The 27,586-nt window shown below is 52.6% G+C and overlaps 10 protein-coding genes across 10 annotated transcripts; 4 read left to right on the forward strand and 6 right to left on the reverse strand.

Annotated features, from left to right (window-relative positions):
* Nucleotides 1-240: 240 nt before the first annotated feature.
* On the reverse strand, nucleotides 241-2,656 carry BP01DRAFT_375127 (uncharacterized protein; the record flags this gene model as incomplete). Its single annotated transcript, XM_025576875.1, has 3 exons — nucleotides 241-300; nucleotides 352-1,686; nucleotides 2,654-2,656. The coding sequence occupies 3 exons, from the start codon at nucleotides 2,654-2,656 to the stop codon at nucleotides 241-243; spliced, it is 1,398 nt and encodes a 465-aa protein (XP_025429974.1).
* Nucleotides 2,657-3,050: 394 nt separating this feature from the next.
* BP01DRAFT_424557 (uncharacterized protein) lies at nucleotides 3,051-4,455 on the reverse strand (the record flags this gene model as incomplete). The annotated part of the gene is made up of 3 exons (XM_025579707.1): nucleotides 3,051-4,096; nucleotides 4,160-4,259; nucleotides 4,442-4,455. The coding sequence occupies 3 exons, from the start codon at nucleotides 4,453-4,455 to the stop codon at nucleotides 3,134-3,136; spliced, it is 1,077 nt and encodes a 358-aa protein (XP_025429975.1). The 3' UTR covers nucleotides 3,051-3,133.
* Nucleotides 4,441-6,901, forward strand: BP01DRAFT_393067 (transcription factor domain-containing protein). Its single transcript, XM_025578205.1, has 3 exons — nucleotides 4,441-4,592; nucleotides 4,647-5,481; nucleotides 5,582-6,901. Exons 1-3 carry the CDS (start codon nucleotides 4,526-4,528, stop codon nucleotides 6,813-6,815), a joined length of 2,136 nt encoding a protein of 711 aa, XP_025429976.1. The 5' UTR covers nucleotides 4,441-4,525; the 3' UTR covers nucleotides 6,816-6,901.
* A 1,069-nt stretch (nucleotides 6,902-7,970) lies between these two features.
* BP01DRAFT_92129 (uncharacterized protein) lies at nucleotides 7,971-8,446 on the reverse strand. Its single transcript, XM_025580230.1, has one exon. It carries the CDS (start codon nucleotides 8,346-8,348, stop codon nucleotides 8,091-8,093), a length of 258 nt encoding a protein of 85 aa, XP_025429977.1. The 5' UTR covers nucleotides 8,349-8,446; the 3' UTR covers nucleotides 7,971-8,090.
* Nucleotides 8,447-8,543: 97 nt separating this feature from the next.
* Nucleotides 8,544-10,580, forward strand: BP01DRAFT_299772 (uncharacterized protein; the record flags this gene model as incomplete). Its single annotated transcript, XM_025571962.1, has 2 exons — nucleotides 8,544-10,284; nucleotides 10,324-10,580. 2 exons carry the CDS (start codon nucleotides 8,544-8,546, stop codon nucleotides 10,578-10,580), a joined length of 1,998 nt encoding a protein of 665 aa, XP_025429978.1.
* A 490-nt stretch (nucleotides 10,581-11,070) lies between these two features.
* Nucleotides 11,071-13,571, reverse strand: BP01DRAFT_393069 (proline--tRNA ligase; the record flags this gene model as incomplete). The annotated part of the gene is made up of 4 exons (XM_025578206.1): nucleotides 11,071-11,560; nucleotides 11,630-12,885; nucleotides 12,958-13,127; nucleotides 13,185-13,571. 4 exons carry the CDS (start codon nucleotides 13,569-13,571, stop codon nucleotides 11,550-11,552), a joined length of 1,824 nt encoding a protein of 607 aa, XP_025429979.1. The 3' UTR covers nucleotides 11,071-11,549.
* A 221-nt stretch (nucleotides 13,572-13,792) lies between these two features.
* Nucleotides 13,793-16,025, forward strand: BP01DRAFT_424561 (chaperonin-containing T-complex alpha subunit TCP1). The gene is made up of 6 exons (XM_025579708.1): nucleotides 13,793-13,921; nucleotides 13,984-14,031; nucleotides 14,089-14,174; nucleotides 14,237-14,341; nucleotides 14,407-15,441; nucleotides 15,511-16,025. Exons 1-6 carry the CDS (start codon nucleotides 13,879-13,881, stop codon nucleotides 15,892-15,894), a joined length of 1,701 nt encoding a protein of 566 aa, XP_025429980.1. The 5' UTR covers nucleotides 13,793-13,878; the 3' UTR covers nucleotides 15,895-16,025.
* A 152-nt stretch (nucleotides 16,026-16,177) lies between these two features.
* BP01DRAFT_322420 (WD40 repeat domain-containing protein) lies at nucleotides 16,178-18,839 on the reverse strand. The gene is made up of 3 exons (XM_025572760.1): nucleotides 18,074-18,839; nucleotides 17,912-18,022; nucleotides 16,178-17,855 (listed from the first exon to the last, which is right to left on the reverse strand). The coding sequence occupies exons 1-3, from the start codon at nucleotides 18,729-18,731 to the stop codon at nucleotides 16,456-16,458; spliced, it is 2,169 nt and encodes a 722-aa protein (XP_025429981.1). The 5' UTR covers nucleotides 18,732-18,839; the 3' UTR covers nucleotides 16,178-16,455.
* A 203-nt stretch (nucleotides 18,840-19,042) lies between these two features.
* BP01DRAFT_322422 (putative rRNA biogenesis protein RRP5) lies at nucleotides 19,043-24,715 on the forward strand. Its single transcript, XM_025572761.1, has 3 exons — nucleotides 19,043-19,555; nucleotides 19,607-24,028; nucleotides 24,091-24,715. Exons 1-3 carry the CDS (start codon nucleotides 19,112-19,114, stop codon nucleotides 24,628-24,630), a joined length of 5,406 nt encoding a protein of 1,801 aa, XP_025429982.1. The 5' UTR covers nucleotides 19,043-19,111; the 3' UTR covers nucleotides 24,631-24,715.
* Nucleotides 24,705-26,312, reverse strand: BP01DRAFT_92175 (uncharacterized protein). Its single transcript, XM_025580231.1, has 2 exons — nucleotides 26,063-26,312; nucleotides 24,705-25,922 (listed from the first exon to the last, which is right to left on the reverse strand). Exons 1-2 carry the CDS (start codon nucleotides 26,098-26,100, stop codon nucleotides 24,779-24,781), a joined length of 1,182 nt encoding a protein of 393 aa, XP_025429983.1. The 5' UTR covers nucleotides 26,101-26,312; the 3' UTR covers nucleotides 24,705-24,778.
* Nucleotides 26,313-27,586: the final 1,274 nt, after the last annotated feature.

Below are 27,586 nucleotides of genomic sequence, written 5' to 3' on the forward strand. Positions count from 1 at the left end.
GTATCGTATTTCGTTAACTGCTATACAGATTTTGCGAGAATAAACGGTACAAAGCTTCGTGATACATCCTCTGGCAGAGGCGCAGCTAATTCTGTTCGCTAGATTTCGAGAGACACTATTCAGGTTCAAACGCCTCGATGGTAGGGCCACAGCGTGTATAAAACACTGCCATTACGATACTCTGGTCCGCAATGGTACTGTCAGCCTCCATGAGGTGAACAAAGCCGTTGCAGGCAATGGTCAAGCCATCGGCGCACACGTAAAGACCCCTCTCACAGTCCCGGCGTCGAACTGACGTTTCTATAACTTCATTAGCCAGATTCATTTCTCGCCCGCAAAAGGACAACTTACGATGTCCACAATGCTAGAATAAGTCCCTCCACCCAGCACAATAATCCCAACGGCAAACAGGACCGCTGCGCAGATGTCGTGGAGCAGTCGTTTGCGAGCGTCACTCTCGCGTTTGCGCAGGAAGAGAAACCACATCACAGCAGGGATGTACAGAACAAAGCCCGAAACGAACAACGCAGAGCTGAGAGCTAGAAGGTCGTTAAAGAAGGGGATCACCTCCGAGATGATCCACGCGCAGACGGTAATGGACAGTAAGACAATCAGCCATGTGATCCAGCCTTTGGGAGTGTTGATGTAGCGGGTCACCGAGTTTTCATACAGTCGCAAGTGGATATATCGAGCCGTGACCGTGTTGTTGAGGGCGCCTGAAATGTATATCACCGGCAACGCGACCCCGAATGCAATCTTGGCCATTAAGCTGCTCATCGAAAGCAATGCTGGACTCTGCACGTCGACTCCCACAAATGCATAGATCAGTGCACCCACAAGCGAGTAGATCACGATCTCCAGGCCACCTAAAGTCCATATAGACTTCATATAGTCCTGGGGGGTGTGCATCTCGTCCATGAAGGAGAATTGATACATGGAGAAACTGTAGGCAAACACAATGTTGGATACTGCGATGAACCCGTCTGCCACGGTTGTGCCGGGTCTGGGCCAAGCAGACCAATTCACTCCTGCCAGTCCGTGGGAAGAATTTGCAGCGTCGACGCCTGTGGCGATGATGGCGATGATAATTGCTGCCATGATCGAGACGAAGTCAATGTAGCCCAGAACAGCGGCGTCGGTGAACGACGGCATGATGGCCAAGACCATCAGCAATATGGCCGAAACGATCCCGAAGACCATCGAGCACGTCGCATTGTCGGTCAGAACGTCGAAAGCAATAGTACCAGTCAAACAGTACGAGGCGGTCACAAGGATCAGCTGCAGGACAAACATGACCCCAAAAAGCTCCCTACCAAACTTTCCCAGCATCAGTGTGCCCACGTCCCCGTAATGATGAATATCCGGCAGTGCGATTTTCGTTTCCCCAACAAGGTAGCTGGCATAAATTGCGACGACGCCCACCCCGACACAGCAGATCGTTCCTGGCACCATTCCCAGGATTGCAAATGAGGTAGGCAGCGTGAGGACCCCAAGGGCAATCGCCTCGACGACCAGTACCACAGTCAGGCGTTTCCAGCCAAGTCGTCGAAAGTGCGCAGCCCCTTCAGCTACCTTTTGTTTTTCGCTATCGGCGACCAAGTCAACTTTTCCCTCCCCAACACTGTTGTCCGGAGAATGATCGAAGGAGGCGACTTTCGAGATTTTGTCCTCATCCCACGGTTTGTCCTCACAACGTTGAGGCACATCCTCGGGTGGATCGAATCCATGTTGCACACGGTTGGGATCCTCCATGCCGGAGGAATTCAATTGACGAAAGTCCCCGGCCCCGAATTCCTTATCCACCTACTCAGAAAGCCTGCACGCTCGTCATACAATCGGTCAGTCCACAGAGGTGAGTTGGAGTTGTTGGGGAGGATGAAGAAGTACGTTAGAAGAAGACGAGAGAACCCCACACAATCTGTTCTCTGAGTAGCTGCTCGATTCGGAAGGGATGGAAGGGAGGCGGGCGAGAGCAGCAGGCAATCGCCGGAAGGGTCTGATTGACGTCGAACATTAAGTAACCGCATGTAACCTCAGTCTCAGTCTCTCTCCTTCTCCAGTTCTGGGCTAAAGAAACTATCCGGATACGCCGCACAGCTTAGCAGGTCCTGTTATCGATCCTCCTTGCAGGAGCTGATTGCAGAACTGCATCATCGGAATCCGGGCCCCTTAGGGCTGACCACTCCCACGCTTTTATCACAGCGGGGATTCCGGAAACGATGACGCTCTGAGCTGCTCGCATGTGTTGCTTATCGATAAGTTGTCCATGTGGCAAGGGATCCTCGTGCTGCAGGAATGCAAGGAGGCAATGGTGCTTAGCGTTTCCACCATGTACGCTACCAGCAGCATAGTATCCTTACCATACCCATCGTTGATGATCATGGAATCCATTCAATGTGTTGAACAGCTAATGAGTAACATAAAGGCAGAAGACCTTTACCTGGTGTCTCCGCAGCCAGGCTGGCTTTGGATCTGTGCACCTGGCAATGGACGCCCTTGTCGCATTCCTCATGCATGAATCCCGTTTCCGGTCACGCCAAGCCCAAGGGGACAATTAGTTATATCGGTCTCACCGGAGCCAACGATTCATGCAGGACCCTGCAGGAAATATATGCTTAAATTTGTCGGCATGTTGGTGATACGGACCAGGCACCATCGTTCGATCGTGAATAGGTTCGGGTCGAACTGATACGCGAACAGACATTAGCGCGGCCTTACCTACATCGATTAGCTCCCCATGGGGGCATACCACGCAGCAGCCTCTCTGCTAGTCAGAGGCAACCCCCGAGCAAAGTATGGTCAGCTGCACAAGAGTGAGCCCGCTGAGATGAGAATATATCTAGAATTCTGAAATTGCTCTAAAAGCTACCTTCTGGGTTGATTGATGTCAAAATGATACCGAACGAGCTTCATGGCAAACGTCGTATGCTAGAGGTGCTGGATAGGATGTGGCATTTTCATGCACATCTCAGAATTCTAGCTCGAAGGTATAGAGATTGGGATGTCTATGCTAGCCAACAGACACAGGCAAAGGATTGAAACACGGTCCTCCGAACATCTATTTCTGTAGGGTACAATACAAAACGGCTCAACAGGATAACACCCCTAGCTGTCCAAGCTCGACTTTGTAGTTTTAACCACGCGAACTACCACTATCCTTAGTTTCTTGATACAGTCCGCCACAGCTTTCTGCCTCTTTCATCAACCTTGAATAGTCCCCGGGACGAGTCGAACCATTCGGGATGAAGAAGCGCTTGTCAATGCGAGTGCCTGTCAACAAGCAGAGAAGCAGAATCTCCAGGGTGAAATTGAAGACGTAGAAGCAAGCCTTGGAATGGTACCACGCAGGATGTGCCAACGGTCGCGGGGGGCTCCAGGTGACTCCCGCTTTGAAGCCGGCGATCAAAATGCAGACACAGGCAGAGACCGTCACGATCACTATCTTGCTGGTCATTGCGCCCTCTCCAAACGTCTCCTCCTGGTCAGAGCGGGGGAGTAGGACCGCCAGCGCGATTTGGAGCAGTGGAACGCAGGTGAAGACCAGAAGATAGGTTAGGCCCGCCCGCTGCACGTCAAGGCAGGAGGCATGCGTGTCGGGGTTCAGGGTATACATTGAGACGACGGTGGATGTGATCACCATAGCGAGCGCTCCCCCGATGAGGCCGTAGAGAATTCTCGTTCCGTTGCGGATAACAGGATGCCAGCCCCATCGCGGCTGCATTGCACGCAGGATCCGTTGGCTGAGAATCAGATTGATGATGTAGATGAGCAAGACGCCAGCATTCACCAAGATCTGGGCAGCAATGGCAAGTCGGACATTTCGGCGTCGTGTGGCCCAGACAATGCGGAGGATCAAGGTCGTGATGCGTGCCATGCAGAACCCAAATAACATTCCGGAGGGTAGGAACTTGTGCTTTCGGCGACGGTTCTTTTGGAAAATTGTCATGTTGGTCGCTGCAAACCCGATGTAGAGACACATGAAGACAGCGCACACCGGGATATCGGGGACAATGGTGGGCGAGCCTCCCATGCCAGCTGTAGTGGCCGGATAGGGGCCTCCGCGCTTCGTGAGAGAGTTAGACAACATATCAAAGCGCTATTCAAGGTATCGTAGTTGCACATGAGAGATGTAAAGAGATGAAGAAAATCTGCTGCTTACCCGCTTATAAGACGACTCATCATCCACTGGGTGTGGAAGAAATGAACGCCAAATCGGCGATCCAAAGACGCGAGTCCGAGATGACAGAGGCAATACTTGGCTTAGTTATAGTGTTTTACAGTGTTAGAAAAAGTGTACCGTTCCTTCCTTCGGAAATTCAGGGTCCATTTAGCTTCCGCGGAGCCGAAATCGGCTCCGACGGTCGATCACCGCTCCGTTCCTTCCTCTGCCTTGTGCTCGCTCTCTCTCTCTCTCTCTCTTTCTTACTGCTCCCTCACATACCCGTCTGCACACATCATTTTCCTGCCGGTGCACGAGTTGTTTCTACGAGTAATACGTGATAAAGTCTCCACTTATCACTGACTCATGTCAAACGCTCGAATGGAATCCTTGCGTGCCACGCCAAAGAATGCCGCCAAGAGCTGCACAGAATGTATGCTCCAGGCGACTCTATCTGTTGACATATGCCGCTAATCCATCCATACAGGTCGGCGACGCAAAGTTCGCTGCGTGCGAATCCCTGATGATGCGCTCGAGTGTCGACAGTGTCAGGAAAGGCGAGTCGTATGCATCGCCCAGACCGCGAGTTCTCGCCAGCGTCAGACACAGCGGCTTCCGTCGCGATTACGGATCACTCAGCTTGAGGCCCAAGTATCACAGTTGACCAAGACCCTTGGCAACCTTGAGAGAAAGCTTCGACATGATGAAAGCTTGACCCATAGTAAAGGTATCGGTGATCACAACTTCGACACAACGCACTTGGATGGAGAGGACTCGGAAGGAGATTCGAGTGCCACGGATCTTATTGATGCAGAGGAGCCTGCCCATCTACGGTCACTCTTCCAAAACCCCTGGCTTAGTGTCGATATGGATCGACGTACTAGGCAGCAACAAGAACGAAAAGCCAAAGCCTGCGCACATCTGCTCGAGGTGGCGCGGCCTGCACTCCAGAAATTGATCCCTTCGTGGGAGGAAGCAAAAAACATCACGATGCATACTTACGATTGGCTTCAATTGCTAGAGTTGATTCTTCCTCAGCCATTCGCAGCGAAATCGCAGTGCGAGCTGATGGGCAATTACGTGGAGGTCAGCCAGCCAAATGTGGACGTCATTCGCCTGGCTACGTGGCTCTTGGAGGTGGCTATCACAGCTCTTCAAGTTTCCCAGCGGCCTACCATTCCCGCGTACGATAACCGAGTAATGCAGAAACAGCTAGCGTTCTCGCACGCTGTGTCGGATGCAGTTGAGACGACAATCCTTATTCATGATAGGGTAGTAGGTACGCTTGAGGGGCTTGGAATGGCCCTGCATTTCGCTCGACTGTGAGCTCATACTACCCCTCCCTTGGCCATGTCTGGCGCATTAATCTCCTCTGGAACTATGAATCCTTTTCTGGCCGTAGAGTAGCTAACAGAAGTCTAGCCAAATCGGCTACGGTAATTTCCAGAAAGCTTGGGTTCGACTGCGGCACATTGTTGCGCTTGCCGAGCTCACGGGGTTACCAAAAACAGTCCAGCTTTTTCGTCTCAAAGGTTCGAGTGCTCAGGCTAGCAATGACATTCTGGCCCGGAAAGCACAACTCTGGGAATCCATTTGCGGCGTCGATCGGATATTGGGGATGATGATGAACATACGCCCTGATACACTCCGGTACCGCCAAACAACCTCTACTGAACTTGTGGTGGACGGGGCTGTTCAGCCACGTGTCTACCTCAGTCAGCTAGCAGGAATAGCTGCTCGGATTCATGAGCTTGAAGATATGAACGTGACGCACGAACCAGACATAAAACCAAGCACGTTAGCCTTAGAGATTGCCAGAGAAGCGGGAGAGCTTGCATCCCGAACACCAGCATCGTGGTGGGTGCACAACAAAATTGAGAACCTGCGAGCGGATCACATCATACAGCTGGTTCATCACTACGTGGTCATGAGAGCGCATCTCCCGCTAGCTCTGCGACAGGATTGCGGTACGGAATATTTGTACAACCGGCTCGCTTGTATGGACGAGTCAACATCCGTCGTAGAGCGCTATCTGTTTGTCCGCCGAAGGCTGCATTCTGGAATTTTCATATCTCGTATCTTAGACTTGCAGGCCTTCACAGCGACGGTGATCCTGCTCCTCATGTCACACAGCTGGCCTTGCATGAAAAGGTACAGCATTCAGATTGACAGAGGTCAGCTTCAGACTACCGTGTCTCAGGTCATCGAGCTCCTGCGAGAGAAGTCGAAGGATAAAGCTAGTACTGACTTCGCCGAACATGGGATGCATACCTTGTGCGCTCTCAAAGAGCTGTTGAGTAGAGAAGACCTCGGGGCTGGTAGTCAAGAGCTGACACTAAACGCTCCTTTGCTTGGAAAGATTCATATTCGCCGAAATATGGCTTCTGCTTGTCCTGAAGCCAATGTTCAGTCCTTTCGAGAGATGTCTGCTAGCCCTTCATCATCGGGGTCGCAAGCACAGGCGTTCCCATCTGGACAAGAGCAAACCCCTACCTACGCAGAAACTCACGTCTATGACAACATGCCGTTGGCTACTGACTGGCATTGGACCAATTTATCCTGGGTTGTTGAAGAGAGTGCAACCAACAATCTGTTCGAGGATCCTCTACCGCTCGTGAATTTTGATCAGGCCACACTAGGGTCGGATTTACTCTGACATGGCCTAACATCTCGGAGCCTTGAGCGCGAGTCTACAGTGGAAGACGACTGCGCCGAAATGCTAACAACAAGATTCAAGCAAAGCCTTTGCTAAGCTCAAGCAGCTTTCTTTTCAGCCTTATGCGATGTATGTACATGTCTTATGCATCGGCCCGCCACAGTGTATATGGCCGAACGACCACATAACTGCATGCACAGTGTAAAAGGATGACCGACTGGTATGTGTAGAGGACTCCATCGTTCACTCCAAAGGAAAAAGCCCATTTGCCACTTCCCCTGCTCAGTTTTGCGACATGGCAATTGACTCTTTTCATCAAGCGTAATCAAGATTAGTGCTTCCGCGATCGGTGTTTCAAATGGTTGGGACTTGGTGGACTGGCCTGCCAATTGAGGCACTCTCTCCGCAGATACGGAGAACATCCGCAAAACCACCTTGATCGAAGTGCTCAAAGCCTCAAAGTGCCACTGCAGTTAGACTCCCACGCCGTTTCTGTCAAAATCCCATCCAATTTTCTTCTTGCTTCCGATCGGTCCACCCAACATTTCTTGACCACTTGACACCGGCTCACCCCCGGCAGTCAGCGGTTCTGCCCCTGTCAATCAGTATCGCAATGGGGCAATTTCAAGGACTCTAGTGCTCGGCTGGCAAAATCAGCTCCACTCTGTGTCTGCGCCGTTTGTTGTCTATTGACGATCCGCTGCCCGTTATGGCCAATGATAGGCAACGAATAGCACGTTCCTTCGGGCGAGACCCGCTTCTTCGATGGGGAGTTCGTGGTTCCATCCCGCGCCGCTTTATCGCCTTCTGACTGGCTCCAACCTGTCTAAAAACGGCTTTCTAGCCGACAAAATTCCTCGGCCTCCATTTAGAGAGAGCATCCATGTTATGCAATCGGACTCCTCTCGGCGAATGATCCACCGATCTCTGATAGGCTGATTGCCGTCCTCAAAGAAAGTAGAGTTCGGCTGGTCAGGCTGCCGGTCTGCCACAGTCTCAGGAGTGTTGCTAAGATTGGCATTCCCATCTAACTAGTACGGCGGTAAGGCCGGCACGACGCAAATCTAAATTTTAAATGACCTCTCCCTCAACTAGGGGAAAGATTCTAGCTTTTAGGTTAATTTATGACGTTGGCAGGACCTAGGGCTCACAACAGGGGAGCTCTGGATTGAACTGCTTTTGCGCAAAGCATGCGCCGGACAGGTATGGTTTGCAAGAAACATACAGGCGTGTCCTTGACTGTGGCGTCACTTCTGCGCCTCGCAGGTATGCGAATTAAGGATTAATGCACATCCTATAACTACTGATGTCCCACCAGATCTCTCTTCCGAATCTGGCTGTGTCCACCATTCGCAGGCTCCATCGCTGGGACCTGGACCACTTCTGCCCCTGATGTCGGCAAGAGCAAATATGAGATCTGCAGATGGGGCAGCAGCCACCACACTGAATTCCTTTATTCAGCTCTTCCCTCCTCATTAACTTGGGTCTCTTTTCATTGTTCCTCATCCCGTCACACGTTCCGTGTCCGAGCATGTTGAGTCTGCTTTTGTCCTTCAGTATCTGCTAGACATGCTATAAATCTTAAACTGGAACATAATCGTCAACTTAACGATTCCTTATCAGCTTGACTACCATTGCTCCAGCTCCGGATTTTGTTGGCTAGGGGTTGATGCAAATCTCACATGTGGACGACTTTGTAAACGTCCACGAATATCCGTCAACACCGCCATGGCGTCTCTCAAACGATTTTTTCACGCAGAGAAACACGCAGAGAAGTCGCCAGCTTTAAATCAAGACGGTCGAGGTAATCGGACAAGGACGTCGGCCAATGTCTACCATTCCGCTGCAGCTTTTGAGGCAACAACCACCCAGGTCATCTCCGAGTTACGCCCCTCATCACCTTATTCTCGGCCAACATCCTCGCACCGTTCAAGTCAGCTCCCGGACAAAATCCCCCGACATGTCGACTTACTTGATGCTCTCTTCACTTCGCATCGGTACCATATTCAATGCCCTACTTCCCTGTCGCCCATCACACCTTACAATGAGGACATCGCGGAAAGAAACATGGCTTTTTTTCTTAAAGGAACGTTCCTTCCTAAGGTGGTGTTTCCTCGTCCAATTTCCTATCAAGGAGATGTAGCAAGAAATAGGACGGGAAGAAGCGGCCGTTCTCTCACACGCAGCGCAAGTACACGATCTCATTCAGCACATGGCTTGCCTCTGCGATCAACTGTCCAAAGCGAAAATTCCACGAAACATTGGCCTCGTTTGCGGGCAAGGGAAGGTCGGGTAAAAGCTACTACCCCTGAGGGTTTCGCTAATACAGAGTGTTCTCCGCGCGATGATCGTCCAAAGTCTTCAAATGAAATGAGCTTCCAGAGAAGTTGTTTGCGCTCTCAGAGATCGGCGCCTGATCTAGCGGGCGAGCGTCCTCGAACTTCTGATACAGAGCCCCCAACTCCCGACAATGGTTACCTGGGTGTGCCACCAGCTCACAAGCAAGGCAACAGATGGAGTAATACCCCTCTTCCAGACAGTCCTACTATACCACTATCGATCAGTCACGACCAAACCCTGAGTGATGAGGATTCAGCACAAGGAGTCTGCGGCTCCACCTCGAAGTCGAGTGATCAATGTCACTCAGCATCTTCTCGCAGACATTCTAAGAAGAATGTCCGAGATCTTTCTATCAACATAGAATTGGCGGCTCGAAGAAACCCCAATACAAGAGCCACACATCGCGCCATGCAGCCTCCGACTCCCAAAACTGCCGAGTCAACCCAGCACCCGAGCATTGCAGAGTTCATGAACAGCCCTTTGCCAGTGGGTTCACCTACAGCAGTCTCGCCTCTGCCTCCTGCCACGGAGAAGGTTGCGGAAATCATGGACATGTTTCGACAGGCTTATACGTCCCCGCCAGTGGTTACCCTTCATCCGACTTTGGAAACCCTTCAAGATGCAATCGTCCGAGAGATCAATTCACACGACGCCTTCAAACGCCTGACTTTCTCTGAGACAGAAGGATCAGCGACCCCTTCTCCTTCTCAGGAGTCGTTCGATCGGGGGTTCAGCGTGCCGCTATACCCAAAACTCGGCTCTGAAAGAGGCCCCGCCAGCGCGAAAGAAGGCCAGCTCCTTAAGCTAATCCGAAAGAGCTCCTTTAGGAGACACAAACGCAACTCGGAGCAATGTAGGAGCATTTCAACTAGCGTGCCGTCGACGACGGCCAAGTTTCAGACTCCAGAAGGCGTTGCTAGTCGACGGAGGCACACCGATGCCCCTTTACCATCGAATCAAGTCTTGGATAAGGCGGATGCCAATGAGGAAAACACCGAGGAGGAGCTTGAGATGCCTATGACCTATATGGATCTCCTTCTCCACTCCGAGAGTGAGACACGTGCATCTAGCTCCGCGATTAACCCCTCGAAAAAGGAGGTCAGCAGTCGCTTGTCCGCAGGGATCGCGAGTCAGTCCACATCAACTCCGTCCCTCTGGCGCGAGAAAGCTGAGGAGCATTGTCGGCCCTCGCCCTCCATCCTCTACATGCGCGCTCAGGGTTCGGATTCCCTTCAAGGATCCCGATCCAGCTTCTCCGACGACGAGAGCGACGAGGAAATCATTCAGCTTCCCAGCCTCGAAACGCCGGAGGTGCGCATTCAAGGGGTCGACTACGACTCTGCAGGAGCGGGGTCCCCTGTGCATAAAAGCCCCAACCGAGTCCTGGGCTGGCCGCGCCCTGTCAGCACTTCGAACGTGAAATAGCTGTGTTCAGCTGCGTTCTTCCTTCCTCGATAATCAAAAATCGACTACTGTGGTGCTCAGACCTACCGTACTCCATCCATTCATTTTAGTTACACCTTGTACTTCCAGATGAGATCGTTTCATGATACCCTCCCCATGCACATCTGCTCATCATCCACTCCTCCATACACCTTTCCTTTCATACACATCGGACATTCCTTTTTGAAGAGAAACAAGATGACGACGAACGAGTTGCGGATCATGATCATTTTGACGATCGCAGAAAAGCTAACTTGTTGCTACACATTCATTCCTTGACCCATTGCTGAAGATATCTTCCTACCCCTCCCTCCACACATTGTACAACCACCTATCCTTCATTTGTTTCTGGCATTTAGCGCAGCCATCACTTTTTACTCACTATTTTCACTCAAGTCTCATGTCCTTCTCCCTTGCTCCTCAATCACAATACCACATTTGTGCTATCATGAACGTCAAGTACTAGTCATTGAATTTTGTCCGTCTACCACAGTAGCCGTATATGCCCCTTTCTTATATTCCCCGTAAACCAGTTAAGTAGACCACAGGAAAGAATCCGTCAACCTCTTCTGCCATCTCCACACTTCAAGTTCGGATAGCACAGTGCGCATTCGGAAGGTATCTCATGTAAGCCAAAGGCAAGGATCTCTAGAAACGTCTTTAAATTCTTCTTGAAATAAAGAAAAAGAAAATTCCCCAACAACACGCTTTCTTGCCTCTTTCTCCAAAAACCCCACCTAAAACCACTCCGGACGTTCTTACAGACACACACAGACACACAACACGAAAACTGTAATGGCAGGGAAATCAAAGTCATAACAGTCATAGTACGAAGATAAGATGGAGGATATGCACATAGAATCGGAGATAATAAAAGCCACTTCTGGGTCCGCACATGGTCGCAAGAACCTTAGAAGAGAGAAGATTTGAGGATATGATGGGTTGACTTGCTTAGTAGGAGCCTGGATAGGAAATCGTAACGTTAGCAAGACTGAAATGCGGTAGAAGTAACAAGGGAATAGAAAACTTACGGCCGAACATGCACCATTTCTCGGCGAAACGGGTACACTTGGGGTTAGTGCACTTAGTCTCTCCGGGGACGATACCCTCGGGCTGGTCGAAGGGAATACACAGGGACTTGGCGCCCATGCTGGGGGCGCGGGCGTCCTCAGCCTCGCCGGAGTCCTCCTCAGCCTTGCGGGCGCTCATCTCCTTGATCTGGTCCTCGCACTCCTCGGTCAAGCAGTGGGGGATGATGCAGATGTTCTTGTCGTTGAGAGCGGGTGTGAAGTCGTCCCAGTTGGTGATGAGCTTGCGGTGCGAGCGGTACTCGTTGTCGGCGCGGTTGTACAGGTCCTTTTGGATGGTCTCGAGGAGAGCGGGCACGGCGGTCGCGAGCTCAGCAATCTGGATGGGGGCCTTGCCGTCCTTGCCGGGGACATCACGGCGGGCGGCGGTCACGAAGCCACCAGCCATCTCACCGGGGCCGAACTCGATGCGGACGGGCACACCACGCAGCTCCCACTCATTGAACTTCCAGCCAGGGGAGTAGCCCTCACGGAGGTCGGAGATGGCGCGGACGCCGGCATCCTGAAGGACGGAGGTCAGGCGGTCAATCTCGGCATAGAGCTTGCTGCGCTCTTCATCGGTGGTCTTGGCGGTGATACCGACGGGGACGATGACGGTCTGGGTCTCGGCCACGCGGGGAGGGAGGACCAGACCGCGGTTGTCACTGTGGATCATCACCATGACACCCAGAGTACGGGTCGACAGACCCCAGGAGTTCTGCCAGACGTGGATGGGGGGCTTCTTTTCGTCGCCCTTGGCAGAGGGATCCTCGACGGTGATGCCGAACATCTTACTGAAGTTCTGGCCAAGACCGTGGGAGGTACCACCCTGGATACCACGGCCAGTGGCGGGGATGTAGCCTTCAACAGTGGTGGTGTAGAGACCACCGGCGAACTTCTCCTTCTCGGTCTTCTGGCCCTTGACGACGGGGACGGCCAAGAGTTCCTCGTAGATGCGAGCGTAAAGATCGAGGATCTGCATGACCTCCTCATGGGCCTTGTCCTGGGTCAGATGGGCAGTGTGACCCTCCTGCCACAAGAATTCTCTGGTTCTCAGGAAAGGCTGAGGGTGCTTGAACTCCCAACGAACGACGGAGTTCCACTGGTTCAGCTTCAGGGGAAGGTCACGGTGACTTCTGATCCACTTGGCGTAGTAGGGGTACATGACAGTCTCAGAGGTGGGACGAATGGCAATCTTCTTCTCGAGAGGGGTGGAACCGCTGCAGTATAGGGACGGATCAGTATCAGTTTAGACATCACGCGACCGAAGATAAGGAAGGAGATGTGCATACGCATGGGTGACCCAGGCGACCTCGGCCGCGAAACCCTCGATGTGATCCTTCTCCCGTTGGAGAACATCCTCAGAGACGAACAGAGGAAAGGAGCAGTTCTTGACACCCATCTTCTTGATGTGTCCATTGAACCAGTTCTGAATTTCCTCCCAGATCGAGTAGGAAGCAGGCTAGCGCAAAGATTAGTACGAGTACGACCCCAATTCCGCAGGCAAGAAGTAACCTACCTTGAGGATGAAGCATCCGGAGACATCGTAGTAGTCGAGCATGTCACCCTTGGTCAAGACCTGCTGGTACCAACTGGGGAAGTCTTCCTCCTTGGAGACATCGATACCGATGAGAGCGGCACCCTCGATCTTCTTCTTGGGGGCCTTGGTAGCAGGCTTCTTAGCCTCCTGCTTGCCAATACCCTTGTTGGCGGCCTTCTCGGCCTTCTTATCCGCCTTGTCGGCAGCCAGCTTGGCCAACTTGGCAGCCTTCTTCGCGGCGTTCTTGGAGACCTCACCCTGGGCCTGGGGAGCGGCATCGGCGGGGGCCTGGGTGCGGTCAGGCAAGGTTTGAGCGGCCGCCGATTCGGCGGGAACCGCAGCGTCAGCGGGGGCTTGACTGGACATTTTGGAGTTTGAGGAAGAGGGAGATTGAAGGGCCAAACTCGAAAATGCAGACGAGAAGGAAAGAAAGGACCGAAGATGGGGAGGGGCCGTGGAGGAGGGGTTCTGAGTCAATCTTCAGAAGTGGGATGTTCTTCCTTTGCGCTTCCTCACCGCCTGGACCCCGGCAGAACTTTTAGCGCAAGACGCAGCAGCAAAGCAGCAGCCGCCGCCGAAAAGTGAAGCAAACGCAAAAGCACTTTTGTTGCTGTCGGTGCTTCTTTCTTTTTCTCTTGTCACCTCTTCCATATCATTTGTCTGTTACACAAACATGGCAGGCATCTTCGAGGCTCCGCGGAATGCGGACACGCTTTGTGAGTTTCAATTTTCAAATGTTCCCCTGGACCTCATGGAAACTGATTACGGACTCGCACAGTCTTGGGTGGGCAGAAAATCACCGGTGCCGATGTACGAGAGCAGAACGGTTTGTGATCACACGAAGCATCGATTCAGGAGGATGCATCCTGACTTGTACTCGCAGTTCTCGCCACGCAGGCGATCGCAAATGTCGTCAAGAGCTCCTTTGGCCCCTCCGGCTTGGACAAGATGATGGTGGATGACATCGGTGTATGCATAACATCAAGACCCCGCACCCCCCCCCCCCAAACAGCTTCCTGACTCTTCTCTAGGATGTCACGGTGACCAACGACGGTGCGACCATTCTCAGTCTTCTCGATATCGAGCACCCCGCCGGGAAAATCCTCGTCGACCTGGCTCAACAACAGGATAAGGAGGTCGGTCCCGCCGTTTGCACGTCTCGTTTAGTGGGGGGAGAACAACCACGCTGATATCTGTCTAGGTCGGTGATGGTACCACGTCGGTCGTTCTGATTGCTGCAGAGCTCCTGCGACGAGGCAACGAATTGATGAAGAACCGCATACATCCCACCACCATCATCAACGGTTACAGACTCGCCCTCAGAGAAGCCGTCAAGTACATGAACGAGAACATCACTACGAAGGTTGACGCCCTTGGAAAGGACAGCCTGGTTAGCATCGCGAAGACTTCCATGTCCAGCAAGATCATCGGCGCAGACGGCGATTTCTTTGCCAACATGGTCGTTGACGCCATGCTGGCGGTCAAGACGACCAACCAGAGAAACGAGGTCAAGTACCCCGTCAAGGCAGTTAACCTTTTGAAGGCACACGGTAAGAGCAGTAAGGAGTCGGTCCTTGTCAACGGCTATGCCCTCAACTGCACTGTCGCCTCCCAGGCCATGAAGACTCGGATAACCGATGCGAAGATTGCCTGCTTGGATATGAACTTGCAGAAGGAGAGAATGAAGCTTGGTGTTCAGATCACAGTCGACGATCCCGATCAGCTGGAGAAGATCCGTGAGAGAGAAGCCGGCATCGTCCTTGAGCGTGTCGAGATGATTCTCAAGTCCGGAGCCAATGTCGTCCTCACCACCAAGGGTATTGACGATATGGTCCTTAAACTGTTCGTCGAGAGAGGTGCTATGGCTGTCCGTCGTTGCAAGAAGGAGGATCTTCGCCGGATCGCCAAGGCTACCGGTGCCACCTTGGTTAGCACCCTGTCAGACTTGAACGGTGATGAGAAGTTCGAGGCCTCGAATTTGGGTTACGCAGAGGAAGTCGTGCAGGAGCGGATATCCGATGACGAGTGCATCCTTGTCAAGGGCACCAAGGTACACACTTCGGCTTCGATCATCCTGCGGGGCCCCAACGATTTCACCCTGGATGAGATGGAGCGTTCGGTGCACGACTCCCTGTGCGCCGTCAAGCGGACTTTGGAGAGCGGTAGCATTGTCCCCGGTGGTGGTGCCGTCGAGACGGCTCTTCACATTTATCTCGAGGAGTTCGCAGTCACAGTTGTATGTTGTCTACCACCCCTCCGTTCAACCAAGAATAGAGAGAGATAAGCGGCTAACCATATGTTGCAGGGCTCTCGCGAGCAACTCGCCATCGGCGAATTCGCCCAATCCCTCCTGATCGTCCCGAAGACCTTGGCAGTGAACGCCGCCAAGGACTCATCCGAGCTTGTTGCTCAGCTCCGTGTCCGACATGCTCTTTCGCAGCGTGTGCAGGACGGTGATGCCAACGAGGAGGAGAAGGCCATCGCCAAGAAGAAGACCTACCGCAACTATGGTCTCGACCTCACCAAGGGTCGTGTCCATGACACTCTCAAGGCCGGTGTCCTGGAACCCAGCATGGGCAAGATCAAGCAGCTGAAGAGTGCCGTCGAAGCTTGCATTGCCATCATGCGTATTGATACCATGATCAAGTTGGACCCGGAGAGAAAGGAGGACGATGGTCACGGTCACTAAGAAAAAAACAAGTTTTGGAAGTGATAGTCATGCCCCTGCGCCATTTCCATCTTTTCCTGTTTCCCGTATGGGGTTTGAGATACTTAGGGAGAGGAAAAGTATAATCGAGATATGAAATACATTAGTTGTACCACTTTTGTCATGTCCTCATGCTCGTAGCATGTAGATCACTCAGGGCAGTGATTGATTAGTGGTTCCTCTAAGGAATTCCTGTGAATACCTTCTTACTGCGGTAAAGTGCACATAACATGATCTATAATATGAATCGGATATTTGATAGCTTCACCTCACTATTTGTGGCAGATTCAGTTCTACCTCTCAAGTAACTAGACACAACTCTTGTTCTCTGCTTTGCAGCAACCCACCTAAATAGAATAACACCATCACAACCAGTTCTCTGCGTACAGGACTAAACAGACGAAAATAACACAAAACACCCGCTAAAGCACAAACATTGATATAGAAACGGGACACAAACGCCACAGGATGCTGACACCGAGAATTATGAGGATAAAACATGGGGTAAAAAGCGCCGGAAAAGAGAAAGCAGACCAAAGAAAATCATTCATCTTCGTCATCATACGAGTCGGTCGTTTGCGCCCAGCCGCAGCGCCATCGTTTGCCCTCCGTCTCCCCGCTTGCGCGTAGGTCCCGAGCTTCGGAGCCCTCGCGCCAGCATCGGGCGCTGTAGTCATCGCTGACGGTGACAAGTTCGCCATCAGCCGTCCAAGATACAGCAGAGACTTCTTTGGCGTGGCCCTCGATGAGAGGGGTGCCGGATTGGTAGATCGGGATGGTGTCTTCCAATCGGCCGGATAGACCGACCCCTGAGTTCGTACGGCGAAGACGCCCGGAGCGAGTAGAGAATGGGGTGTCGGGCAGTGAGTCGGTCTCTGCGGCGGTAGAACTGGCGGATGAGGTTGAGAGGAATCTCTCGTCGGTGGGGAAAAGGACCGCGCAGCGGTCACTGCTTCCGACGGCTAGCATTTCGGGTTTGTCACCGGCGGCTTTACGCACTCCGATTTTCACGTAAAAGGAAGAGACCTGAAGACGGGAGTGGCGGAAGCCATAAAGCGGGCCGAGGCCTTCTTTGTCGGAGCCACCTGAGCGGCGTGGGCGATCATTGTTGAGGGAAAGCTCGGGCGCATTGCCGAGCACTAGGTGAGAGGTGGAGTATGTATAAACGGTGCCGTCGCGGCATAGTGTATAAAGTCGGGAGCCGTCTCCGCCGAGTGTGATCGACGTCAGGCCAAAGCGTCGGTATTTGGCGTGGCTTTCAGGCTCCCGAGTAGTAGAGAGAGGGAGGACTGGCCGGTTACGACGGTTGTGATGTGTCGTGCGAATGTCCCATAATCGTACGCAGGCATTGGCTTCGGAAGCGGTGACAAACAAGTTTTCGCGCCCAGGAGGAAGGAAGGCCAGCGAAGTCACAGTAATATCGGAGCGGCGGGTTTGCGGTTCTGCTCCCGACATTGCGGCAGTTTGTGGCATCCAAGCATGCGCGCCATGGATGGTGTTCATGACTTGAGGGAACGTCGTTTTGGATGAGATAGGCGAAGTAGTGGGTTCGGACTCAGATTCAAGGGAACACTGTACTTGCAAGCACGGCTTATCGAAGCCTTTGCATCGAAGATCCCAGATGTTCACATTGCCGTCTCGACTACAAGTTGCTAGGACTTTGTTGTTGGCCGCCGGTTGGAATTGAACTCGCTTGACGGAGGAGACGTGGTTCGAAAGACAATATATCGGTGTTTGTGTAGTCATGTCGACGACTAGCGCAGTCTGGTCCCCGGAAGCTGTTGCGAGCAGTAGATCATCGGACGAAAATTCTAGGTCCATGATCGAGTTCATGTGGGGACGGAAGGTAAGGTATGCTTGCGAGAATCCGTTCTTGTCGTCTTTAGCAGAATCCAGTAATCTGATGCCACCTTCCTCGTCGCCCACAGCAACAAGACTATTGGCTGCAAATCCGTCAGTATACACAGCTTCATTATTATGTTCAAGTAGGGTCCCTCACTGTTGCAGGACGCCGCACAGAACGGAAGAACATAGCGATCACCAGCGACACTAGCACAATTGTGACTATCATCCGGGCGGGAGTAGAAGTTCGAGGTCAATTCCTGCCAGCCTTGAAGAAGTTAGAACAAGTGAAGACCTATCTGATAACAGAATCGCATACTAGCTCCGGAGTTCGCTCGCACGGTAACTCGATTTGCGCGATTCCCCAATACACTGCGCATGTGTAGCGCGCCCGATGTTTGTAGAGCCCGTGACCGACGGACTGGTGAGACATGGCGAGGAGGCTTGGAGGTGAACGTGTCAAGCTTGGGCTCATGCTCCGGTATGCTGCTCACATTCAACGCGATCTTCCGGACCGGGGCGGCTAGCTCTTGATCGTATTTGATTGACCCCCGAACATGGACTTCTTTGAGGGGCGATGATTGAAGAGACGAGCCAATAGATGAAAAGGAGAGCTTCCGTCTCTTGCTGGGAGTCCGTACTAATTCGGGAGAAACGGATCTGTTTTCAATGGCCTTCAATGTCTTGGTAAAGGCCGGACCCAGCCGATTGACCGCAGGGGAGCTAAGTGTCTTCAGGGCCTGACGGTTAGTCCTGACTGAGTTCGCATTGTTGGTATTGTTGCCGCTATTCAGCATAGACCGAGGAGTGAAGAACCTCTTGAATGAGCGTGGAGTGACAGGAGGAGGCTTTCTGGGCTTGCGACGGAATCCAACATCGGAGGCTATTGAGGGTGGGGAGGAAGGAATCTCCTGTGATGAGGGAGGGAAAACAGGCTCCGACCGAGGTACTTCAGGGAGATCATGATAGCTGTCCATTGTGGCCCACAGACATGCTATGAGATGGACAGGGAAAAGAAGAGAAGAATGATGAGAAGAAGCATCGAACTGGGGAGTGGGTGGACCTGGGCTGGAGAATGAAGGCTGGCCCAGCGAGCAAGTAATCATAGTTCCACTTTAAGTCCTTTTTTCTCGTGTCGACGTGCCTTTTTCGTGACGCGCGCTTCCCCTCACGGCAGGCGGTCAACATCCCTAATGGGGTGGGAGGTCGGTCCCGATATGGCAGGCGGTGTTCCCCATCATCGGCTTTTCCGTCCAAAATTTTTAATTTTTCGTCTGCAAGTCCGCCGGTCAAACTATTTGGACTGGGAGCTTTGGAGCAGCTCATTCAGTCCTTTTCCTTCATTTTCAAATTCATTATGGCTCCCATTAAGCGCAAGGGTAATGCCGCTGAGGAGGTATCTACCCGTCAACCTCAGAAGCGCGTCAGAGTGGGCGCAGAGGATCGCAACGCAGAAAAGAAACAGAAAAATGCCTCGGATGCGCCAAAAGCCTCCGAGCTCTCAGTGCTGCGCGACGACGAGCCATCCTTCCCTCGTGGTGGTGGCAGCGTGCTGACGCCTCTGGAACGAAAGCAAATCCAGATCCAAGCCACGAAAGACGTCCTCTTCGAGCAGAAGGGGTCCAAGCCTTCTTCAAGAAAATTTGACGATGACGAATTTGAGCAGGATACGGATATGGAAGATGCCGGTGAGACTACTGCGACCGCCACTCAGAAGTCTCGAAAGAAGAAGGTGAAGGGAAAGAAGCAAGAGAAGGATGCGAACGAGAAAGGTATTCGGATTGAGGGTCTCAACTTCAAGGTAAGCAAGTATTGTCGTTAGCCTATGAAACTTGTTCGCTCACAAAAGCAGCGACTTGTACCCGGTAGTATGGTCCTCGGTCAAGTTTCGAGTATCAGCGTTCACAACATCGGTATTTCGTTGCCCAATAACCTTACCGGTTATGTGCCCCTAACCTCAGTGTCGCGGGTTCTGGACGAGAAAATTGAGAAACTCCTTAAGGAGGACGATAGCGACAAGGAGGATGAAGAGGATGAGGAGGACGAGGAGGGCAAATCCCTGGATCTTCACAAATACTTTTACCTGGGACAATATCTGCGGGCAAACGTTGTCTCTGTTGGAAGTAATGCGGCCGACGCCAGTGCCAAGAATAGGCGTCGCATAGAGCTTTCCGTCGACCCACGACAGGCAAACGCAGGTCTCTCGAAATCGGATCTCATCGCCAATACCGCAGTTCAAGCTTCCGTTGTCAGCGTGGAAGATCACGGTCTGGTTATGGATCTGGGTATCGAGGGTGCTGAGGTCAGGGGATTCATGTCCTCGAAGGAAATTGACCCCAAGACGGATATCTCTACTATCAAAGAAGGCTCGGTCTTCTTGTGTATGGTGACGGGTCAGAACGCTAACGGCAGCGTCATCAAGTTGTCGGCTAATCTTCAGACCACTGGCTCCATCAAGAAGTCGCACTACCTCACCAACGCCCCCACGATTAACTCATTTCTCCCCGGTACTGCCGCAGAAATCCTCTTGACGGAGGTGACATCGACTGGAATGGTTGGAAAGATCATGGGCATGTTGGACGCGACGGTGGACTTCGTTCAGTCTGGGGCGAATGCAGGAAAGGAAGACCTGGTCAAGAAGTATCAAACGGGAGCAAAGATCAAGGCTCGCTTGGTCTGTACCTTCCCCTCCTCTGAGCCTTTTAAGGTCGGATTCACATTGCTCGACCATGTCGCCAAGTTCGCATCGGACAGCCAGGGACCAGGGTCCGCTAACGATGCACCCGCCATCTCTGCCATTCTGCCCGAGGCTAAGGTTATTCAAGTTGATCCGGGAATGGGCGTCTACGTCCAAATCGGGTCTACGAAGCATATCGGTTTCGTTCACGTCTCCAGACTGGCTGATGGCCAAGTGGAAAACATCTCGCCTGAGCATGGTCCCTTCAGCTTGAACACCGTACACGAAGCCCGAGTCGTTGGCTACAGCCACATTGACAACCTTTACCTCTTGTCTTTCGAGAGGAAGATTATCGATCAGCCATTCCTTCGGCTCGAGGATGTGACCGTGGGAGCGGTTGTTAAAGGAACAATTGACAAGCTTCTGATCGGAGCAAACGGCATCGATGGTCTTATTGTTGTTCTTGCTGATGGAATCACTGGTCTTGTGCCTTCGATGCACTTTGCTGACACCCTTCTTCAATTCCCGGAAAAGAAGTTCCGTGAGGGTATGACCGTCTCAGCAAGGATCCTCTCGGTCAACCTGGAAAAGCGCCAGATCCGACTGACTTTGAAGAAGAGTCTGTTGCACAGTGAATCTGCTATCTGGAAGGATTACCAGGACATCACCGCCGGATCCCAGTCCCCAGGTACCATCGTCAGTCTTAAGCCTCATGGTGCAGTGGTTCAGTTCTATGGTTCCATCCGCGGTTTCCTTCCCGTCTCAGAGATGAGTGAGGCTTACATCAAGGATCCTTCCCTGCATTTCAGGCAAGGTCAAGTCGTGAATGTGCATGCCCTCAGTGTGGATGCCTCGAATGAAAAGCTTGTGGTTTCTTGCAAAGATCCCTCGACTGTCACCGAAACCTACAAGGAGGCTTTCGAGAAGATTCATCCTGGCTTACTCGTTTCGGGTACTGTGTTCGAGAAGTCCAGTGACGATGTACTCCTGAAGCTAGACGAGTACGGCCTCGTGGCCCGACTCAACCTTGAGCATGTCATTGACGGCTCTCCCTCCAAGCAGGCTTCGACTCTTTCTAAGATCCGTGTCGGCCAGAAGCTCAACGAGCTCCTTGTTCTCAACATCCAGCGGGCACACAGGCTCATCAAAGTTTCCGGCAGACAGTCCCTTAAGAAGGCCGCTAAGCAAAGCGCCATGCCTGGATCCTTTGAGGATCTCAAAGAGGGCGCCGACGTCACTGGTTTTGTGCGCAACATCACTCAGACTGGATTGTTTGTTGAATTCTTGGGTGGACTGATTGGACTCGTTCCCAGGCGCCTTATCGCAGATGAGAACATCAACAAGCCCGACTACGATATGGTCAGGTCACAGGTTGTTACTGCCACGGTTCACTCACTCGACACCGATTTCAGGCGTTTCATCTTGAGCATGAAGCCCAGTGAGGCGACTCGCGCCGGTCCGAAGAAGCCCGTTGCCAAGCCCACTCCTACTAATGATGCAGTCGCCAATCCTATCGACGAGAGCATAACCTCGATGTCCGATTTCACCTTTGGAAGAACCGTCAAGTGCAAAGTTGTTTCGGTTCGCGCAACTCAAGTCAACGTCCAGCTCGCCGACAACATTCAGGGTCGGATCGACGTCTCCGAAGTGTTCGATAAGTGGGAGGACATCAGCGATCGCAAGCAACCCCTTCGTCTTTTCCGTCCTAAGCAGGAGATTGAAGCCCGAATTTTGGGCGTCCATGATGCTCGCAACCACAAATTCCTTCCCATCAGCCACCGTAACGGCAAGCACCCCGTTTTCGAACTTTCTGTCAAGCCGAGCTTTTTGAAGGCCAGCAGCCCCAGCCCGCTGAATCTGGAGCAGGTCCAGACCGGCTCGTCCTGGGTAGGCTTTGTCAACAATATCTCCGACAACTGCCTCTGGATCAACTTGTCTCCCAATGTTCGTGGAAGACTGCGCCTCATGGATGCTTCGGATGATCTTTCTCTTTTGGCCGATGTGGAGAAGCGTTACCCTGTTGGATCTGCCATGAAGGTTCATGTCACGGCGGTTGACGCTGAGAAGGGTCGTCTCGACCTTTCCGCTAGACAACGCTCGGACAAACTCTCATTCGATGACATCTCGGTCGGCATGATCCTGCCCGGCAGAGTGACCAAGGTCACCGAGAGACAGGTCATTCTGCAGCTCAGTGACTCCATCGTCGGTGCACTGGACTTGATTGACATGGCCGATGACTACACGAAAGCTAATCCTACGGTCTACCAGAAGAATGAAGTTCTTCGTGCCTATGTTATGAGTGTCGATAAAGACAAGAAGAAGATCTTCCTTTCCACCCGTCCGTCGAAGGTTTTGAGCTCGTCCCTGCCCGTACAGGACAAGGAGATCACCTCGATCAAAGACGTCGCGGTCAACGATGTCATCCGTGGTTTCATCCGCAGAGTTGCCGACAATGGTCTTTTCGTGACTGTGGGCCATAATGTCACTGCCTATGTTCGTGTCTCGGATCTCTCTGATTCCTACCTCAAGGAATGGAAGGATTCCTTCCAGAACGACCAGCTTGTCAAGGGCCGCGTTACCGTGGCCGACGCCGAGCAAGGCAAACTGCAGATGAGCTTGAAAGAGTCCGTTCTGGACCCGAACTACAAGGCTCCACTCACGCTCCACGATCTCAAGCCTGGCCAGGTCATTACTGGAAAGATCCGCAAGGTGCAAGATTTCGGTGCCTTCATTGTAGTTGACGGTTCCGCCAACATTAGTGGTCTTTGCCACCGCAGTGAGATGTCCGAAAATCGTGTGGACGATGCACGTACTCTCTACGAGGAGGGTGATGCTGTCAAGGCCGTCATCTTGAAGATCGACCGTGAGCAAGAGAAGATCTCGTTCAGTCTCAAGGCTTCTCATTTCAACGATGAGGACGAGGATGAAGATGAGGACAGCGACGAGGATGGAGCCGAGTCGGAAGGCGTCAGCCTTGATGGCTTCGGTGGAGTTGACGTCGAGGACAGCGATGAGGATAGCGATGTGTCCATGGGTGGCGTCGAAGTTGATGCGGACAGTGAGAGTGAGAGCGAGGATGAGTCTATGGATGAGGCACCAACCACTCGACAAGGAGGACTGGGTGCAAGCGCCTTCGATTGGAGCGGCAACTCCAAGGACCCTGAGGTGGTGGCAGAGTCCGATTCCGACTCGGACGCGGAGTCTCGCCCGAAGAAGAAAAAGAACCGCAAGCCTGAAATCCAGGTCGACCGGACTGGCGACTTGGATGCCAATGGACCGCAGACAGTGGCTGACTACGAGCGACTGCTCCTTGGTGAGCCTGATTCGTCAGTGCTTTGGCTGCAATACATGGCTTTCCAGTTGGAACTGGGTGAAGTCGAGAAGGCTAAGGAGATCGCTGAGCGTGCCCTGCGTACCATCACTATCGGGCAAGATGCTGAGAAGTTGAACATCTGGGTTGCCATGCTCAATATGGAGAACACCTACGGCTCCGACGACTCATTGGAGGAGGTTTTCAAGCGCGCGTGCCAGTACAATGACACCCAGGAGGTCTACGAACGGATGATTAGCATTTACATCCAGTCTGGCAAGAACGAGGTTAGTATCCTTGGAAGGCGACTGTGGGCACCACGATTGCTAACGGATTTTTGTTGCTACAGAAAGCAGATGAGCTCTTCCAGACCGCCCTCAAGAAGAAGATCTTCCAGTCATCGAAGTTCTTTGTCAACTACGCCAGCTTCCTGTTCGATACCATGGCTGATCCTGAGCGGGGTCGCGCTTTGCTTCCTCGCGCCCTCCAGTCGCTACCCTCTCACACCCACGTGGAGACCACCTCGAAGTTCGCTCAGATCGAGTTCCGCTCTGAGAACGGCGACGTCGAGCGCGGACGCACCGTGTTTGAGGGCCTCTTGTCCTCGTTCCCCAAGCGGATCGACTTGTGGAATATCCTGTTGGATCTGGAGATCAAGAATGGCGACGCTGAGCAGGTGCGCCGGTTGTTCGAGCGGGTGCTTGGAATCCGCGATAACAAGAAGGGGGGCCCGGCCGTCGAGGCCAGCAAGAAGGTCCGCCCGAAGCAGGCGCGCTTCTTCTTCAAGAAGTGGCTTGCCTTCGAGGAGAAGCTGGGTAACGAGAAGATGGTCGAGGAGGTCAAGGCCAAGGCCGCAGACTATATCAAGTCGGTGCAACAGCAGGAGTAAGCTGATAGATGCAAGCTGGATGTCCCATCGGGGTTACAGGACATTGGAGGATTCTTTTGTATATACACAAAAAGCATTTCGCAATAAGGATATCGTTTCTATTTCACAATTCTCAATTCAGCAGCCTTGGATCGGAAAAAAAACGCGACTAGGCCGCCTTTCTCTTCTCCGCCATCAACCGTCTATACTCCTCGACGATATTCCGTCTCTCCGTAGCCAACTCCTCACGGCGCCTCAAACTTCCCACCGCAGCAGGCACATTGGCGACGTCGACCTTGGCGCCACCGCGGATCTTGAAGACCTCTCTGGGCTTGGTCAACTGGGGCGGCGCCTGCACGACATCCAAGGGATTGAGCTGTTTATTGACGCGATCGCGCTTGTTTAGCTTGGCCCACGGGTCCGGATCATCATCCACTGTGCTCTCGGTCCCGGCCTGCTTCCCCTTTTTCTTGGTGCCGGACCCCTTCTTCTTGGCCTTGCGCTGGCCCGCCTCGGCCTCCCAGGTCTTCCACAACTGCAGCTGCTCCTCCATCTCCTCCTCGCGCTCCTCGCGCTGCGCCGCCTCCTTCTCCAGGATCTCCGCCTCCTCCTTGCGCCACATCGCCTGCAGCCGCAGCAGATGCTTCTCGTGCTTCGTGACCTTATGCTCGCGAATCTTGGCCAGCTCGGCGGCCGCGGGCCTGCTGGAGCGGTTCATGGTGGCGAGGGGCATTTCCCTGTTCACGCGGGCGGCGAAGTCGGAGAGCTTCTCGCCGGGTAGAATCTTGAGGGGTGCCGTTGTTGTGTTTGTGGCATCATCGTTGGACTGTTTCGTTGCCGTATCCATCCCCCCCTTCTTCTGCTTCTGCTTCTGCTGCTGCTGCTGCTGCTGCTTCTGCTGCTTCTTTTGAGGACCCTCCCCCGCCTCCACCCCACCCCGCTTGCGCTTCTTATTACTCCTACTCGTGACACCGTCGTCATCACTACCCCCCTCATCACCACTCCCCTCATTCTTCTTCCTCCCCTGGGACAGGGACTGAGATTGCTGCCGCTGCATCAACCACCGAAACGCGCGCGGGGTATCATCATCATCAAACGCGGATTTCGGACGCGAGTTGGCTGCGGCCGCGGCGGCGGCATCTTTTGGGCTTGGTTTCGGCTGCTTGGTCTGCGGGTTTTCCTTGCGCGCGGTGCCGGTGGGTTTCTTTCGGTTGTGGTTTTTCGGCCCGCCTTTGGGTTTGGGCGTGTTGGCTGTTAAGGGGTCGCGGACGGGGAGGGGTTTGGCGATTCGGTTGGGAGGGAGATCGTATGCGCTATTCAAGGTGGTTAGTTTGTTGGGGGAGTGAGGGAGGTGGCTTTTGACTTGTAACTTTTGACTTGTGGGATGGGGGAATGGAGAGTGGGTTTTGCGATCAGTAGGGGTAGGTTTTGGGGATTGGGTGGTAGAACTTACTCGGAGTCTTTTTGTCTGCGTTTATGTTTGTGCGGCATTTTGGGTATGGGGATTGATCAGTCCCTGCAGAGAATGAATTATAAAGGGGAGGTGTTTGTTTGGAAACTTTGGTGCTGGCGGAGAAGGAGCAAGCCTAACTGAGGTGATGAAATCTTTTTTTTTTCCCTTGCGGAAGGGGAAGAAGGCCCGCGCGCGGCGGCGTATCTTATCGCCGCGGCTGCGATAAGATCGGCAGCCGCTGGACTACTGGTTTGTGTACAGCAACTAAGTGTCCCAATTGTAGCATTTTACCTAAGGTCGCTTGCTTCAATTACAATGACTGGCAGGTGCTGGGTTCGAGGGCGAAGAAGAAATTGGGTGGCTCGGGATGGCTGGAGTTGAACAAACCCGATGCTGATCAGACCTGACTCCGGTCTCGATCCCGGTCTATATCCATCACCCGGTAAAGCCTCATGTTTGCCTAATGCGGCAACTGGTTTTTTTTTCTTCTGTTGAAAGACAGTTGAGAACAGATGCAGACCACTTCTCAGGCGTAGAACAGATCTCTTTACCGCTGTCTCGGTTTTCAATCCGTTGGACAAGACTTACCAGTCTGTACTCTGTACCGATCCACCTGGTCAGACGGAGGATAATGGTCTCGATGCAACCCTTCCAGGCTCCTCAATTCTTGTAACACCAGAGCTAGCGCTTAGTACTCCGGAGGATCTGCTAGTTAGACTCAGGTCTACCAACGATCGGTTGCTCGTACGGTTTCTACAGAGATCTCATATACTACCTAGTATTTCGCGCAAGTGTGGGGGCAAGCCACAGCCCTACTTGTTTGAGCTTTCCGAATTCCTCAAATCGGATAGCCCGACGGAAATAACCATCTGAAAAGGATCCTTGCAAAGAAGGCTTGTTGTGTTTGGGGGGGGTAGGGTTGGGATGCATGCAAGGGGGAGAGACCCAGAAGGAATCCGCTGTGAAGAAGTGAGTGGTTGGCCCGGTTAATCTAACCCAAACCAGATAAGATACTGTTAGTAGTGAATAGGCAGCAATAACTACCTTGACGAGTACTGGTGAGAACCAAAGAAGGGTCCTGGGGGGGGAAGACCCTGTCAGCATCCCGTACTCCATACAGCGTATACTCTGTTATGTACGAAATTCCCCGATCCAGACTCTTTTAAGGCTGGCTTCATATGATGGTCTTCTTTTCTCTTCCTTTTTCTTTTTTTTTTTTTTTTTTTTTTTTTTTTTTTTTTTTTGGGCAAAGATAGCGGTGAATATTTTGCCACAGAGCGGGTCAAATCAAGCACCTCGTGCCATCCCAAGTGAGACGAACCAATCGACACGACGCGATGCCTGATTTTTTTTTTTTTTTTTTTTTTTTTTTTTTTTTTTTTTTTTTTTTTTTTTTTTTTTTTTTTTTTCATCTTTTCCACATTCGGGAAGGAGAGGGGGTACGAGGGTAATATTGCCCGAGGGATCCACGAGTGACTGGGAGAGTCTGCAGTGGCGCAACAGGAGCCAGAGACAGAGAGAGGG

This window comes from Aspergillus saccharolyticus (genome assembly GCF_003184585.1).
Source record: "Aspergillus saccharolyticus JOP 1030-1 unplaced genomic scaffold BP01scaffold_23, whole genome shotgun sequence".
NCBI lineage: Eukaryota > Fungi > Ascomycota > Eurotiomycetes > Eurotiales > Aspergillaceae > Aspergillus > Aspergillus saccharolyticus.